The sequence below is a fragment of the Varanus komodoensis genome, unplaced genomic scaffold, assembly GCF_004798865.1.
Source record: "Varanus komodoensis strain SLA01 unplaced genomic scaffold, ASM479886v1 scaffold122, whole genome shotgun sequence".
Lineage (NCBI taxonomy): Eukaryota > Metazoa > Chordata > Lepidosauria > Squamata > Varanidae > Varanus > Varanus komodoensis.
In genome coordinates this window covers 454987-471433 of record NW_025335356.1, presented here as the reverse complement: position 1 = coordinate 471433, position 16447 = coordinate 454987, and the positions used below count along the sequence as shown (strand labels likewise).

The following is a 16447-nucleotide window of genomic DNA, read 5'->3' as shown; positions in this document are numbered from 1 at the left end:
ATTCCCAGGTCAATTGGTATGGGATGGTAGTCTAAGTAACAGAATCCTTTCTGGATGAAAGGGTCAGCAGCTAGAGTTGCAATCCCAAAGACACTGATGTCAGAGAGAGTCCCACTGGACTTAGGGGGACGTATTTCTAAGTAGGCATGAATAGGATTGTATTGCATTTCTTAGTTATTAAAAGGGAGCAAATTTAAACAGCCTAAAAATTAAAGGATTTTACACAGAGGCCTAATGATCACACACACCCACTGCCAAAACTGCTTAACAACTTAAATCCCATCAGCAATCCTATGGAGGGTTGCAACTTTCACTGACCATGTGTAAGTTAAGCCAAGTCTATTGATTCCCTTTCAGCTCAAGGGCTAAATCATGTGCAAGAATAAAGCACACTAAGAGTAAAATTAGAACCAGAATATCTGATGAGCACCTTGAGGCCTCACTGAGAATTGTATCTACTTCCATCAAACCAAATATTGATCCATTAGTTTCTCAGATACAATGTCAAATATCCCACTAGTTTTATGTTGGCCTCTTTTCTTTTACTTTTATAATAACAAAACAAAAAAACAATGAAGTTTTATTACTTACATATGTTCATTTTCTCTATTAGTGATCACAAACTTTGGACTTGCTTGATGATTTAAAAAAAACTCTCCAAATGGGGAGCCACATAATTAGGATTATAATATCTGTGGTGGCAGATATTATAAAAATTATGCACAGACTTTTTTTTTTTTGCTTATCAGCTTTTGATAGTGTTTGTGCATTTAATGTGTGGCCCAAGAGAACTTTTTTTTCTTCCAATGAGGCCCAGAGAAGCCAAAAGTTTGGACACCCCTGGGCTAAATTCAATTTGGAGAAGTTCTCAGTGGAGGCGGTTGAAAGGCAAAAGAGAAACTTTCCAAATACTGTATATATATTTTCATTTAAAGTTCTTCCTGCCACTAAGGTTTTGGAGAAGCATCTCACTCTCTTGGACTGCTGGTAAGGGGACCAGAGAGGAATGTGCAGGAATGTGCACAACTTTCAAAGTGGGGAACCCCAAATTATAGGGATTTAAGGGAAAAGAGGTGGGGGGGCGAGAACCATCTGGGGAGTCCAAATCTGCTGCAAGACTCCTGAGCGAAGCCTTCCCCTTCATGAGGGAACTTCCTAAGAAAAGGGTGGCCCCTGCTTCATTATACAGAAGGTGATGAATCAACCATTCCTTGTTTACCAAGCTTTTCATTCTTCAAGGTAAGACCAAGCCCCACACAGAAGGGAAGAGGCACTGATTTACATTCATTTGTGCGCACTGTCAAGCACGTGTGAGAGGAAAACAAGTGGTCGATGCTTCTGTTATGGGATTCAAGGAATGCTGAAGTCTCTTTTATTTTTATTTGGATCATTAGCATTTAGAGAAGTCACATGCAGCCCATCCCAGAATCACAAGACCCAAGATTCTAGTGCATAGGGTTCAAACAGCCATCTTGAAATTACTGTTATGAAACAGGATGTCCCATGCTTACCCTCCTCTGAGAAGAGATCCCTTCTCAGGCATTGAGGAAAACATGCATCCTGCCAGGAATTGAGGATTCATGTCATTGGTACACATGTTGCCCAAAAGGAGTTTCATTATGTCCCATGACATTTACTGTCAGGAAAAAGAGTGCCTAGTTTGAGATCTAAGGTGTGAGAAAAGAGACATTGACTCGCACGTGTATGTTTTGGATTCCACTCCTGTTAAGATGACTCAAGAGTTTTCTCTTGCTAATCCAATTTGGAGCGATCAGGGCTGTTTGCAACTGGATCAAGAATATTCTGGATCCATTGGAGATAGCTGTAGACCTTGGTATAGATTCCGGGCTGCAGTGGCTCGCCACAGGGGTAGCCTCCCAAAGATACAATTCCCTGGAGTTGTCCATCACAGACAAGAGGTCCCCCAGAATCACCCTATTGAAAGAGCAGAATACATTATGAAATACCTTCTTCCTGCTTAGACTACAATATGACTTGGCTGTCACATCCCTAATTCATGGTCTAGTTAATTCATGGGTTGTTGATTTCTTCATTGTCATTAAGTGAGAACCCAGACTTCTAACAAACCATGGATTGTTAACCACAAAAGATCCAGGAAAAGAATGCATGGTTTGGTGTTGGGTTGGGAACTCTGAGATGTTTTAACCATGGGTTGTCATTACAGAGAAACCCAGAAGCATGAGTTGGGTTTATAGGTTATCACTCCAGAGCAGAGAGGGGCAGGCAACACTGGTCAAAAACTCAACCACTCTCTGTATGTACTAAAGCACCATTTGGGACACAAGGAATGAGTGGGAGATGGTGGAGGGAAACAAAAATATCCTGGTTTGGGGATCCATTGTAGCTTACATGGAATTCTGAGCTCGATGAAAGAGTTACCAACTGAACATCTCAGCTTGGGTTTCTTGCATGGTTCTAGGAGCCAACCTCCCTCCTTTTGCAATGCTGCCCAGAGAGGAAACTTGCTTACCCGGCATGAGTCTTTCTCTCCTTCCAGGAATCCTGCACAAAACATGTTGTCCGTCATGGACCACCATGGGTAAGCATCCTGGCAAAAGTGATTCTTCAGCATCTTGATGGAAACACAGTGAGGGACGTTGGGATAAGTGTCTGAAAACCAAAAAGGATGGTCAAGATGGTCTGCTAAGAGGTTTGCAAGTGAGCATTTTTTTTGGTGGGAAATGGGAATAGCTGTATTGCTTTAGAAAGGATCTGGCCATGCATGGTGCTGCTTCCAGGAATTTTAGGACTTTCTAGCAGGTCATGGTGAGTCAGTGTACTGAAGCTGCAAGATGAAAGATGAGCAACCCCAAAACCCTCCTGATCTTTCTCCCATGTTTGCAGGTGATCTGTGCCAAGAGTGCCCTGTTTGAGAACTGAAGCCTTCGCTCATTATGGTGAAATGACAAATGACTGATCTGCTAGGCAAGCCATGCAACCTGCTTTACAGAGGGCAGTCCTCCATTTCATGGTGTTCTCTGTTTGATGGGCTGCCCAGTCCAAATGCAGTTTAAGGATAAAGAATGGACAGAAGGGAGAGCAGGAAGGGACCTTGAAGTTGCCTCTCAACAGCAGTTCAGTTGCCCATGGTGCACATGGGGCACATGGTCAAATGCACATGGGGCACATGGTCAAAGGGTTTCCTACTACAGTGTGATGCAGCATTTTAACGCACAGTAACTCATTTGCACCCGCACGTGTAAATTAGCTTGTACCGATATGCAGATATGTGGCTCTTTTCCTTTGTTTTCGGCGATGTGTTTTGTGGCATGGTGCAGATGCCCATTCCACTTCTAGAGGCCATGTTTAACCATGCCCAGCTCTGGAGGATGGCAAAGTTGCCCACGTGGGCACAGCCATGGTGACAACCAGGACTGGTCTGAACTCTGGCAAATGCCCGAGTGTGCAGCGAACCTTGTGTGGGCCTTTTTTCTTACCTGGACTGGTTGTGATGGAGCCCCAGCCCATGACAGTACAATATGTTCCCACAGGAGAAGCATAGTCAGGCAAGCTGAGTGGAGAGATGTGCTTATTGTAGGTAACTGAGCTGTTCAGTTTGATCAGCATGATGTCATCTTTGTGGTCTGCACAGGTGCTGCTGGTGGTGCTGGCAGAATCAGGGTAGCAAAAGGTGCCCACGCTGACTCTCCACGCTTCATCCCCTCTTGGAACATCCTGGTTGTGCACGCCAAGCTTTACACGGATTTCATCCCTGCAAAAAAGTCAGCAAAGATCTCAGAGGTCTCTCAAAGCAAAGTCTACACAGATGCTTAAGGCAGATATTTGACTTGGCCTTTGGGCTGGCTGTAACTGAGGAAGAGCTTGACTGCCTTGGGTCCAAGGATTTTCTTTCTCCTGAGGATGAGTCAGAAACTTGGACTGCCTCACTATTCTTCTGCCTCCCTTCTGAAAACTCCACAACAGGTAGGTATACAGTCCCCTTGAGCTAAAAGTGGGTGAGCACAGCAAACAACCGGGCACAGCAGATTCTTCGAGGACCACATCCCAACAAAAATGACCCGAGGTTTGGAAAACCTGCCCTATGAGGAGAGACTGACAGAACTGGACATGTTCAGCCTTGAGAAGACTGAAGGGGGACATGATATTCCTCTATAAGTCCCTCAAAGACTGTCACAAAGAGGAAGGTCAAGATCTCTTCTTGCTGATGCCAGACTGTAGGACTCGGAATAATCAATTCAAGTTGTGACAACCCAGATTCAGGCTGGACATTAGGAAAAGCTTCCTCACTGTCAGACCAATACAACAGTGGAACCATCTGCCTGGAGAGGTGGTGGGCTCTCCCACAATGGAGACATTCAGAAAGAAATTGGGCAGCCATCTGGGTGGAATGGTGTAACTTGGTGTCCTGCAACAGCAGGTGGTTGGACCTGATGGCCTTAATGGCCCCTTCCAACTCTACTATTCCATGATTCTATGAGACTGGAACCATCTGCCTGGAGAGGTGGTGGGCTCTCCCACAATGGAGACATTCAGAAAGAAATTGGACAGCCATCTGGGTGGGATGGTGTAACTTGGTGCCCTGCAACAGCAGGCGGTTGGACCTGATGGTCTTCATGGCCTCTTCCAACTTCACTATTCTATGATTATATAATTCTGTCCCTCCCTCCTTGCTCTACCTTTGGTCCTCTAGTCAGTATCCATGAGATGCTGACTGAGGAGGATGACAGCTGCTGAAAGTGGGCACTTTTGACAGCTGTCACCTTCTTTCCTGCCCTGCATTCCTGCTGGTACCAGAGCACAGGATTGCTCATCCTGCTGTTCTGACACTGGTGGAAGTACAGGGTAAGGAATCTGGAGCAGAGTGCCATATGCTGCTTGATGCTAGCTTTCAAAGCCCAGTGTAAGGTGGCTTGTCCCTTGGAACGCACCATGATGCAATTTAGCTGAGCTGCACCATGGCCAAGTGGTGGGAAGGGGAGGGCCACTGTGTCCTGGGCTTTCACATCCAGTGGTGCACCACAGCTGAGCAGTGGGGAGGTGGCATGGGCAGCTTTTTGATGAGTTTCCAAGCCAGGCATGGGCTTTTTGCTTCCCCCACTGCTCAGTCACGTGCCACACCTGAGCAGTAGGGAGGGAGGCACGAGCCACCACCTGCTGGGCTCCTTAGCCCAGTGCAAGGCACCTGAGCTCACTTTCCCCCTGCTTGGCTGCCACCCAGTCCCCCAAACAAGCTCACAAAATCCTCACTAGTCAGATTAGTGAAGAGGTTCATGCATGTGTGGGAAACACATGCATTCTGCCTCATCAGCAGGCAGAATTGCCCCCACATATATTACATTTGAGTAGTGAGAACTTCATGCATTAAGACTGGATTTCTCTCCAGCAAGAATAGTTGACTGCGACCTTCCCCTGATACACGTCTCTTCTGTCTTCAATCCCCGAGTGGAGCTTGAGGAGGAGGTGACAGAGTGTGGCCATGGTCTCTTCTTTGCTGTTCCTGCCAAGAGACTCTTCTATGTTGCAGCTTGACCATGGTTTATGTCTTCCAAACCTAAACTCCAAAACAAGCCATGGCTCCTTGGGGTGGGTTATAACCACTCCAGGGTGGCTTTTAAACCATCCCAAGGAAAACAGGGGAAGTTCACACAACACTCTTGGCCACCAGCGGTTTAGCATGTCATGCAAATCCAGCTAGCAGTAATTAAGCGACCTTGGCCTGCCTATTTTCTAGCAAATGATCTGCAGCTGTTGGCTGCACTCCCAGCTGATAACTCCGAGGATTGCCACCTGATAATTCAGAGGAAGTTTGAATAGGACATTTTCCCCCAAAGGCTCCACTCCCTTTCTCCTCCCCACCACTGCTGGGATCAGACAATCCAAAAATTCACAGTTTGACAACCACCCAGTTTAACAGCAACCCATACTCAGTTTAGGTGTGGGTTGCTGTGTTACCAGAAACCAGTTAGTGTTTTGGGCAGTGACCTCACAAGTGTCTTCAAATGAAAAGTCATACCAGAACTGATCAGCAATGCAACTGTTCTGGGAAGAACCTTATCAACAGGACCTTGCTTTTTTGCTGTGCTCTGGACCCAGATATGTATTTGGAAAAGTTACATGGGAATTTACTTGGATATAATGTGGAAGGAACAAGCTGTCCTCAGTAGGAGTTCCCTTAGGAATGAACTTGAAACTTCGCCCATGAACTGAAACTGGATTCTAAATGCATTCATAAGCAAATTGTTGTCCCTCACTGTAAGTAGCAATGAGCAGCAGTGATGATCCAGTCAGAGTTGAGCAATGTTCCCGCGCAGTAGGGCTCCTCGAAGTTGTACAGCTGCACAAGCCAAGGATGTTCATCCTCTGGGCATTCCTGACCTCCAATGATCCGCTCATGGAATGCCAATCCTGTAACACAGACCAAGAAAGCCCACCATCATGTTCAGGTGGGCACCAATGCCGGCCAGAAGAATATCGGAACGAAATCACTCCCCCAGATAACTCAATGGTCTTTCTCATTTCCCAAGGAGATAAACTAAGACAGAGCTCACATGTGACCTTCCTGTGTGATCGTTTGGTGTTGAAAAATATGGCTAAATGTAATTCCTGCATGAGTTCTGAAGGGCACCATCTCTTGCATGTGTGGACAGGGAAAAGTCCTGCAACTCTTAGCATTTCCCACCCAGCTTTCGCGGTTTAAAGATGCACTGTGCCTTATGAGGCTGGACTTTCTTCATGAGAACTAGAACACTGGCACACTCAAGCTTACCGAACATGGAAGTCACAAACACATGAACTGAAACTCAGAAAGCAAAATTCCAACATTCATATTACTGCAGAGGATGAACACTGGAAGAACCTGCCAGTCCCACCTTCCTGTGGTTTAAAACCTCCTTATTCTAGTATCGATATTACTATATTGAATGGATACCCAGTTGGTTATTCTCTAGAACATACAAGAAAAAGGAGCTGTCTTGTCCGTAAGCAAAATTTGAACATTTGTGTTAATATAATACTTCTAAGTTTAGTCTATATTTTATGTTTAGCTTGGGAACTTAATTAAGCCAACCTAAAGACCACCCCAATGCTTCTGTGATCTCCTGAGCTGTTCCACATGTCATGCCTGGGGTGGAAGAGAGAGAAGAAAAGAGACCCTGAATTGATATTGAAGCCACATCTGCATGGAAGAGGAAAAGAGCGGGGTTTGCATATTTTTGGCAATTCTTCATTTGGCCTAATAAAAATGGTTATTATTAATTTTATTTCTATACCACCCAAAGCCAAAGCTCTCTGGGTGGTTAACAACAAAGTATAAAAACAGTAAAATACACTAGCTAAAACAACATTAACAGGATTTTTTTAAAAAAAAGTTAAAATAGTATAAAAAAATTAAAATGCAGTTAAAATACATTAAAATGCAATACAAATACAAATTCATTTTATGTCCATGGATGTAAAGGCTCAAGTGCTCCATTTGGCATTCCTGTCTTGCCGTGCGGCAGGTCGTCGGAACAGAAAAGGCACTCGCTTCCCGTCGCATAAGGGAGCAGCGGGTGCGGGAAATGGTTGTTTGGATGACACAGCAAAGCTCTTGGAAGCGAAGCTGGCAGGGTGGGGTGGGCGCCACTGGGGCTTTGCTTCAGGAAGCAAAATCCCTGACTCCATGAGAAGTCCCACATGGACATCTCGAGAGTGTTTTGCTGTTAGCATGTGCTCCTCTGCACACCATATGTTGTCCACGATGGTCCAGCTGTTCCAAAGTTTGTTTGTTTGTTTGTTTAAAACATTTGTACGCTGCCCAATTGTGCCACAGCACCTCTGGGCGGCTCGCAACACGAGATAAAACCACAATGAAAACCATAATACATTAAAAACAGCAATAAAATACAGCAAAACATACAAAACAGAGGTCTGTGGCACTATGCGAGTAAATGCAGGTTGGCAAGCTGAAGACCGGGTGTGCATGGCCGGCCAGCGCCCAGCGGGTAGCTTAACGCATCATCTGACCCCCTCCCCTCTCTCCCCAACTAGCCCAGGCATGTAGTGGGTTTAGGGAATCTCGTGCATGTTATACAAGCCCAGATGAAGTGCCAAGCCATGGTCAAGCCAAAGGCCCGAGGGAGCCTCAGCTCAAGCGGCCAACAAGAGTCGTCCCCCTGACCAAGTGCTCCAGCTGAGGAGAGCCAGCAAAGTGTCCACGTGGCAGTTGGCCCAGCTGCCCGCTGCTTTCCCTTGCTCTCGCAAGCCATCTCGCTCCCTGTTCCGCCCTGGCAGGAGCACCGGGAGAGGCCTCTGGGCCCTGCTGCACAGCACCCGCTCAGCCCTCTTTGGCTCTCGGGGAGGCAGCATGAGCAAGGAGCAGGACAGGGGAACAGGCCAAGCGACTGGATCCCACCCGTGGCCACAGTGGCAGAGGCAGGCAAAAGCACGCCGTCCTGCTCGCCTTTCTTCAGAAAGAGGAGGGCACGCGGTCCAGGGCCCCTCTCTCCCCGCTCCGGGACCTCCCTTCACAGTGCCTGGCCAAGCCGATGCTCAATCCGATGCTGCCGTGGAAGGCAATGGGAGGAGGAGATGCTTCCCCTGCAGTGGGAGAGGGGACCTGGGAAGCGTTGCCTGCTCTCCCCTCAGCTGAGGTGGCCGCAGGCACGACGCAGCGGCTCAGCTTCACTTCCTCTCGAGGTGCAAGCGGCTGGTCCCCCTGCCACGCGCTGCCTCCCCAGGACCAAATGGGGTTTGAATGGGCTGCACAAAGCCGATCTGGATGGCTTTCCCTCCACCAGCACTGAAAAGATCACGGGGGAAGCCAAAGACCATTCCGCAAAGTGCCAGTGGGCAGCCTGCCGCCTGTTGTCCGCTAGAGTCCCGTAGCCGCATGGAAGCCCTTTCTTGTTATTTCTGGGCAAGGGGTTCTCCAGCTTTCAGCCTGAGTGTGGCTTAGGGCAGGCTTGAAGTATCATCTGAACGCACCCAGAATGTAGCAGTCAATGCAAACCTTTTCAATAAAAGACGGGCCCCTCACACAGAGCTGCTACCTGGCTCTCACAGGGGTCATCGCAGGTGGGGGAGGAATTCACTTAAAATCCCCCCAGCCTCCCCCACCCTCTGATTTGCACTCACATTCCTTTCAAATGCCAGTTCTTACCAACAACAGGCTGCAGCAAGAGGAGGGAAGTCAGCAACAGAGCAGGTTCCATAGCGGCAGATCTGCCTGGTGAAAGCTTCCACTGTGCTTTGAAGCAGGGAATAAAACTGGCAATTAGCACGACACAGGGCAAAATATCCCACCTGACTTTGTTTTCCACCTTGAGGGTCAGAGTGCAGGTGTTCAAAATATGCCAGATTCTCACCATTCCACATCTGATTGGACCAGACAGCCTTGAGGTGGGGTGGAAAGAACAGCGCTGGGCATGAAATTGCACAGAGGCAGTGCTGAAATCATCTAGAAGGGGAGAAGGCCTGGCTGGCGGCCTCATGCTGTGAGTAACACTATCTGGCTAGGAGTGTCTTTGACAACACTGGGAGATTAAAAGTACAGTATTACCTCTGCTCACGAACACCTCAGTTCACGACCAAATCGGGTCGTGAACAGAAATTTCAGAAAAAAATTGCCTGAGGTCACAAACTCCGCATTGGGTGATGATAGAGATTGTGTCCATCTTCCTTGCACAGGCGCGATCACGGCCATGCTGTGGAGGGGGGGGGGGGAGATGGCCATGATCTTTGTTGTTCTTTGTCACTTTGCTTCCAATTTTTGTAATTAAAAAGAATAGTTACAGAACGTATTAACTTTATTTACATTGAATCTTATGGGGAAATTTGACCTGGCTCACGACCAATTTGGGTCGCAACCAGAGTCATGGAATGAATGAAGATCATGAGCCAAGTTGCCACTGTGTGCTCCTCAGAGACTTCTGGGAACAGTTTTCTTCCTCCATTTCTAGAGGGAAATGGGTGTTTCACCACAATCACATGGCCCACCACCAAATAAGCAGCATGGCCTGCAAAACTAGCTGTGGGGGGCGGGGGGGGCACATTTGGCCTGAATTATGCCCTTCTCTGGAGAGATGCAGTAAGGCAACTGCTTCAGGTTGCTGGGCAGGGAGGTAGCTGCTGTCCAACCCTGATGCCATTCCCATTCCCCAGAAGTGGCATCCCAGAGACAGCCGTGCTCTGGTGGTGGTGGTGCCGCTGCTGCTGCTGAAGATGCTGGCTTGCGTGTTGCTAGCCTGAGCAACCTGGCTACCTTCTCCCAACCCATGTTAGGAAAGGCCCTGATCAAGTGAACCGGCAGAGGCAACATGTGTTGAGTGGGGAGTGAGCAAGCAAAGGGTGCGATGCTGGCAGGTAAAGCCCAGAGTGCCACATGCTCTGCCCTGTGCCCACCTCCCCAAGCTAGCCTGCTGCCTGCACCTGCAGAGGGGGATGTTGTCCTCTCACCAAGGTGGAAGCGAGATTCCACCTTGGCTTCTGTGTGTGCAACGGGGCGGAGGGGTGTCCTCTTGACCTGCCATTTCTGTCCAAAGGCTGTCTAAAGCTACTGTCAATAGTTACATACACAGCTATTAAAAATACAAGAGGAAGCCGAGTCAGCTCTCCTCCCCAAACAGTTCTCTGCCAGTGAGAAGGGCAAAGTTCAGCTGAACCTTCCTGCAGAGGAATTCCAAAATCTGGTGCAGCCAACCAAAAGGCCTTGCTTCTGGTAAAGCCAGGGCTGTTTTTGTCATAGAACACCCTGGAACGACGTTCCGGCACCTTTTTTTGACAGATTTTTCCAATGGATTTTACGAAGTGATTTTGAATTGCCTGTAGGGCTCAGCAGGTCAGCGGCAAAAATCATTAAAATAGTGCCTGTGGGCTGCTTGTGTGCCGGCACTGATCGTTGGCGCTGATTGTGAGGGCGCTGCTCGGCTTGGGATCGGTCGTGTGGTCGCGCGCTGAGTGCTTACTGCCGGCGGCGACCATTATGTTGATGTGTGTGTAGAGTGACTGGCTACGTGCGAAAGGTAAATAAGTTCTTTATTTCAAAAAAAGTTGGTGAATTGAAAATCTTTTTTATTGTAAAAGTGTGACCCCAAGACGTGAGTTCCGGCACTTTTTTTTTTTTTTACAAAAAAAGCCCTGGGTAAAGCGAACAATAGCCATGATCCTATGGAGGTAATCTTCTGTGTCTGGACTCTGAAAGAAGCGATGGAGCTGTAGGTTAGGCTGTGTGAGGAATCCCCTTGGGGGTGGGAATCTGTTGGTTCCCCAGGGCTCAGCTCTCCCCAGGCTCGTCTCCTTTGCAGGGGCCGCGAGTCCAAGTTTCTGGTGAGCATGCCATTCACGTGGCATTCGCCAGGAATCGGGCCCCATGCAGCAAGCAACATTTGGGCTGTTGCATGTAACATGGAAGAAAGTTGCTGGTCGCGAATGCTTCATTCTTTGAGTTCGCAGATTTCCTCCTGGCTCAGGTCATCTTGCAAGACCCATCTGAGAGCAAGAGGAAGTCTGTGAGTCCTTCCAACCCTAGCTATTACTATAGTAATTTAATTTGAGACGGCCCTGGCAAAAACAAAATACTGAGTTTTGATCAAGGGAATGTGGGACAAACTGTGGCTCCTCGACCCAGAAACTCTTGTACGAGGCAGGCAAAGGACTACAAAGAGAAAGCTGGTCAAATATATGGAGAACATGGACAAACTTGACTTGTGCTTCTATTCAGGTCAAAATAAACTGATAATTTGTCCATTAGGTGCTGTTCTACCTATGTGTTAGTACACACAGTTCTTTTTATAATCCTTGATTAATCCTCCTCTCTATATTTATATAAGAGTCTGCTTAATTGATCAGCCAGCACTACGGTCCAAGTCTTACAATATTTGTTCAATAATGGCTTTGGCCAATAAGGTACCAATAATAAAGGACATGCTTTGCTTAAAGTCAGTAACCTCCAGCAGATAGCAGCAGCAAGCTATAGAGAGGGAAGAACACCGCGGCACAATTACTGTGATCATGTTTGATTGCCTCAGGCAGGCAATGTTCTGGGAACACTCATAAAATTCAGCAAGGAAAAAAGAGAACTCCACTGGAAAGTGAGTTTGCACAGACTTCTTCCAAACACACCTGTATCACTCAGAACAAAGGCCTCTCCAAGGGATGCATGGAAGCATTGCAGGGAAAGAGATGGGCCTGGTTGACTTTCATCCAGAGCAGGAGAAGCTTCGGAACATGAGAGTGTTCTTCGGCCCCAGCCCTACCATTCGGTAGCGTGAGATGCTCGCCTCAGACAGCTGCAGCTGAACGATGCCAAATGAGCAAAGTCTCGAGACCTGCCCTGCTCCCCACAAAGCTCAGCTGCTGCTCTCTTGGCCACTCCGGAGGCTGCGATTCTCATCCCTCCCTGACTGTGACGCTCACTGGGTGACTTTGGGCCAGTTACAGATTCTCAGCCTAACCTTTGTCATGGGGTTCTTGTTTTGAGGATAAAACGAAGGGGAGGAGAACCTTGTAAGCTACTTCAAATTCTGTCAAGAGTGAACCCCCCCACCCAAGAGAGTTCACTTTGAATCCAATAAAAATAACATTCACTGTTTATTCAGACATACAGGAAATACATACGCTGTTTAGGCAGTCCCTGTGGGGACTACCAAGATGGAGATTTTTTATAACCTATCAGCTACATTTTGGAGGAGAGGTGGGGATCAGGTAGGCACAGGAGAATAAAACAAGGGGGCTGAATGGAATTAGGACAACACAGAAAGATAGAACATAGAAACACAGTGAGTCAGGAGTCTCCCGGGCCATCTAGTCTGACCCCCGGCTCCAGCTGGCTCCGCTCACGAGATGGCCACCATGTGCATGTCCAGCCTAGCTTTGAACACCCGCCTCAACCAAAGAGAAGAACCTTTGGGGCCTCAACCAAAGAGAAGAACCTTCAGGACAAGCAGACAAGAGCATGTTGAGGGTGTGTCCCAAAGGACAGGCCTTTCAGGACTGGGACACTGGCCTTTCTAAGGTGTACCTGGGAAGCAAGCCTTGCAGCGCGATTCCTGATCGGGACAGGAACCACAGGAGGAGAAGGGCCTCGAGGACAGGTAACCACTGCCTTCGCTAGGATGGCACCGTCAGAGGACAGCAGGCATGGGCATTGCTGAGGCGTACATGGGGAGCAAGACTCACTGTGTGGACTCCTGAAGCTCAGGCATCCCATTTCTGGTCTAACAGCTGCTCTAACGCTGTCGGGCTTTCAGCAGCCCTTTTACAGCAGAGCTTTGGCTCATTTTGCCCCGCCAGTTCCTTGCCAGAGGAAGAAAGCAGAGACATAAATGCAACGACAAAAAGAGCGGTCCTGCTCAGCTATACAGGTTTCCAGTGCGTGGGACCCAAGGCCAGGTGGGCGATTCGGGCAGGAGGCACGCGCCTCTCCTAATCTTTGGCAATAAAAGCAGAATAATGAATTTAATAGCTGACCAATTGCAGCACTTTTGAATCTGCTGCTGCCTGAGGAGGCTGCGCTAGTCTACCCCGAATAAAGTTGGTTCCGGAACAGGGGAATAAAATGCCTCTCACTTTAAAAATAGCAAAATGACCTTGCTCCTGCAGAGCTTCATATGCAGAGGACCCACAAACGGCAGGCGATGAAGGCAGTGGGGCACGAGACGCAAACCCCATAGAAAATGCAAACCTGCACGTGCTTCAGAGTATTATTTTGAGAATTATCGGGCTCTGCAGGTAGTTTTATTAATGTGCCAGCATAACAGGGATGTAGAAGTGGAAACAAGTTTGGAATGGGGCACAGAAAAGTGCTAGTTGTGCAGGGCAGATGGCTGCCTAAAGCCTCCCCTTGCCTTAAAATCATCTTCCTGGGTCTAACCTTACCTAGCTGCACTGCTGCTCACAATGCCCACAACCCCCCACCCAGGTCCCATCCCCAAACTGTTAAGTACAGGGGTGAGGGCATGGGGGCAGTGGAATTGTGACTAAATCTATCTCTTTTCAAACAGATTTTGGGGATTACACCTGCTCACCTGTGATTCCTGATTTCACAAGTTCTTTGGCCTTTCCCCCATGGTCCTCTCTAGCTCCCTTCCTGCAACAGGTTGAGATTTTTCAATCTATTTTAGCAACACTTGGGGAAGCGCAGACAGAGCACCTTTAGCCTGTATTTCTATTCTGTTGAATTGCTGTGTAAAGTTGCTTGTTTTTCTTCTGAGCAGTTGTCTTTGTAGATACTCTTGCTGCAGTTTGGTTTTCCTGATTGATTAGTCTAATTTTTGTTGTGGTTTTTAAATTCCTCATAAGCTACTATGTGCATTTGAGATCAGCAAAACATGGGCTACAAATGAATGTGATGTTAAAATAAATGCATCTACACACCAGCCCGAGTATTATGGCTAAACTAGACAGGATAATGTCCCATTATAGTTTGCTCATTGCATTCGATTTTTCAGCTTCAGTACTTTATTTTCTAGACTGTTAACCACAGAGCATACACTTACCAACTACAGTCAGGAAAACCATTCCAAAATTCCTTTCAGTTTTCCTTTTTGTAAACCATCTTGAGATTCTTTGGAATATAATGTTGGTTTTATTTTTTTCTAACTACTGATGATTTTTTAAAATTGATCCCAGCCATTGATCCCAGTTTGATCATGCATTCAGCATAATATCCTAAGCTTGGGTTTGGATGGAAAGAACCAACAGCTTCACATGTCTTAACAAGTGTACTTCCAGTCCACATGGAGGATTTTTAGTGGGGGGGGGGAGAGGGGGGACAGTGTGGAAACACAAGAGGGCTACAAATGGAAGATGACATCATCTGGATCCCCAGTAAAATTACTCAAATCATAAGTGTGATCAGGTGATCATTTGAAACATGGTGCTGGAGTCTTTCTGTGTGTCCAGGGGCCTGGAAGTAACCTCAGTTGGGCAAGCAAACTTGACAGTCAACATGAACCATTAATGCTGCCTCTCTGCATTTTGTCTGGTGGGATTTGTGGTTGCTACATGCTGTCAAAACACCTCTAACCTATAGCAACCCTGCGAATTAATACCCTCCAAAAATCTCCGGTCTGTGACAGCCCTGATCAACTCTTGAAAACTCCAGGCGGTGGTTTCCTTTATGGGATGGATCCATCTCATATTTGGTCTGCCTCTTCTTCTTCTGTGATTGAGTTTCCGCAACATATGGTCTTCTCCAGGAGGTCTTCTTCAGGAGTATGACAACCTCCGTTTCATCATTTTTGCTTCCAGGGAAAGCTCTGGCTTGACTTGATGGAAGATTCCTCACCCATCCAACTCCCACTACCTGTTCTCTGCTGCCACCTGCCAACAAAAGCTGGAATGGCACCCCCACATTCTGCAGTGGCGTAAGCTGCCAAGCATTCTTCTAGGGTAGCTCCAGGTAGACAAAGGCAATTGCATCTGGAGGGTGCAGGACTGCACCCCGTCCTTACCACTTCTTGAAGAGACTGGCTCAGCCTGTGTTCAGATCCATGCCTCGCCTCCTTTGCATTTTACGCCGCTGCTCTGGCCTGTGCTTGACATAAGTGGATTCCAGTCTCTGCGCTGGTACCAGGGATCCGCATTACTGGGCATCTGCTAAGAGCTACACCTTTGCAAGGGCCCACTGCCAGCTGCGGGAGGTCCCTGCCCCTCTGCTCGTCCTCTTTGCTACAGCTCCCCGTTTGTCTGCATTCTCAGGGATGACCAGAAGAGCAAGGAGAGGGAACATCAGCTTCTGTTCACTTCCCCATCTTCTCGGGGCAGATGTGAAGTCAAGGATCGGACAATGGCAATAGGAGTGAGGGGCAGGTGAGCCCAAGGAAGTCTATTGAGATCATCTTGCCGAGGAGTATACACGCATATGCTCACGTGTTGTGCAGATGAAGTTGAAAGCAGTGCAGTGAAATGAAGGGAGTGGGGGATGGAGAATCCAGGCTTAAACAAACAGCTTAGACTCATTGGAAGCAGTGGGTCTTAAATTGTGTTCTCAGTTATTTTAAGGACCTTAAATGTGACTGAATCTGGCTGGATGCAACCCACAGCTTGTGACCATTTCACTGAAGCTGAAATAGGTACAGAGTAAGGAGAGTAAATAATTATTTCCAGTTGGTGTTTCTTCACTGGAAGGAAAGAAAACCAAGAAAATACTGGGAGGATCCTTGCAGAGCAGGCACGGCTCAGTGGGGGGGGGGGTGCCCAAAGGTTAAAGCTGAACAGTACAGTACAGTACAGAAACTGAAGATTTGTTTGCTAGCTTTGAGAACACCAGTGAAACCGACCAGTGTGATAACTTTGCCTTCTTAGGGTTGGCTGAAGAGACGGTGGAAATATCATATAAAGCTGTCCTACATCTACTCGGGCCATCGGAATATCGATGAGAACTGTCCACAACGCCTGACAGGACTCTGAAGCCGGAGGTGCCTGGGACGTTTCTGTAAGTAAACAAGCTGTTCTGCACGCATCGGCTCCGAGGTACGTCTCATTG

The 16447-nt window shown here is 47.7% G+C and overlaps 1 protein-coding gene across 1 annotated transcript; it reads right to left on the bottom strand.

The window, feature by feature from the left end:
- Positions 1 to 1752: 1752 nt before the first annotated feature.
- LOC123019401 (gilatoxin-like) lies at positions 1753 to 9173 on the bottom strand. Its single transcript, XM_044422239.1, has 5 exons — positions 9122 to 9173; positions 6234 to 6387; positions 3459 to 3733; positions 2492 to 2631; positions 1753 to 1935 (listed from the first exon to the last, which is right to left on the bottom strand). Exons 1-5 carry the CDS (start codon positions 9171 to 9173, stop codon positions 1753 to 1755), a joined length of 804 nt encoding a protein of 267 aa, XP_044278174.1.
- Between the last annotated feature and the right edge of the window lie 7274 nt (positions 9174 to 16447).

Coding starts and splice junctions, on each gene's coding strand:
- LOC123019401 (XM_044422239.1), bottom strand. CDS start 9,173: ATGGAACCTGCTCTGTTGCTGACTTCCCTCCTCTTGCTGCAGCCTGTT. Junction 6,388..9,121: donor CTTGCTGCAGCCTGTTGTTG/GTAAGAACTGGC, acceptor TCTGTGTTACAG/GATTGGCATTCCATGAGCGG. Junction 3,734..6,233: donor GCTGCTCATTGCTACTTACA/GTGAGGGACAAC, acceptor ACTTTTTTGCAG/GGATGAAATCCGTGTAAAGC.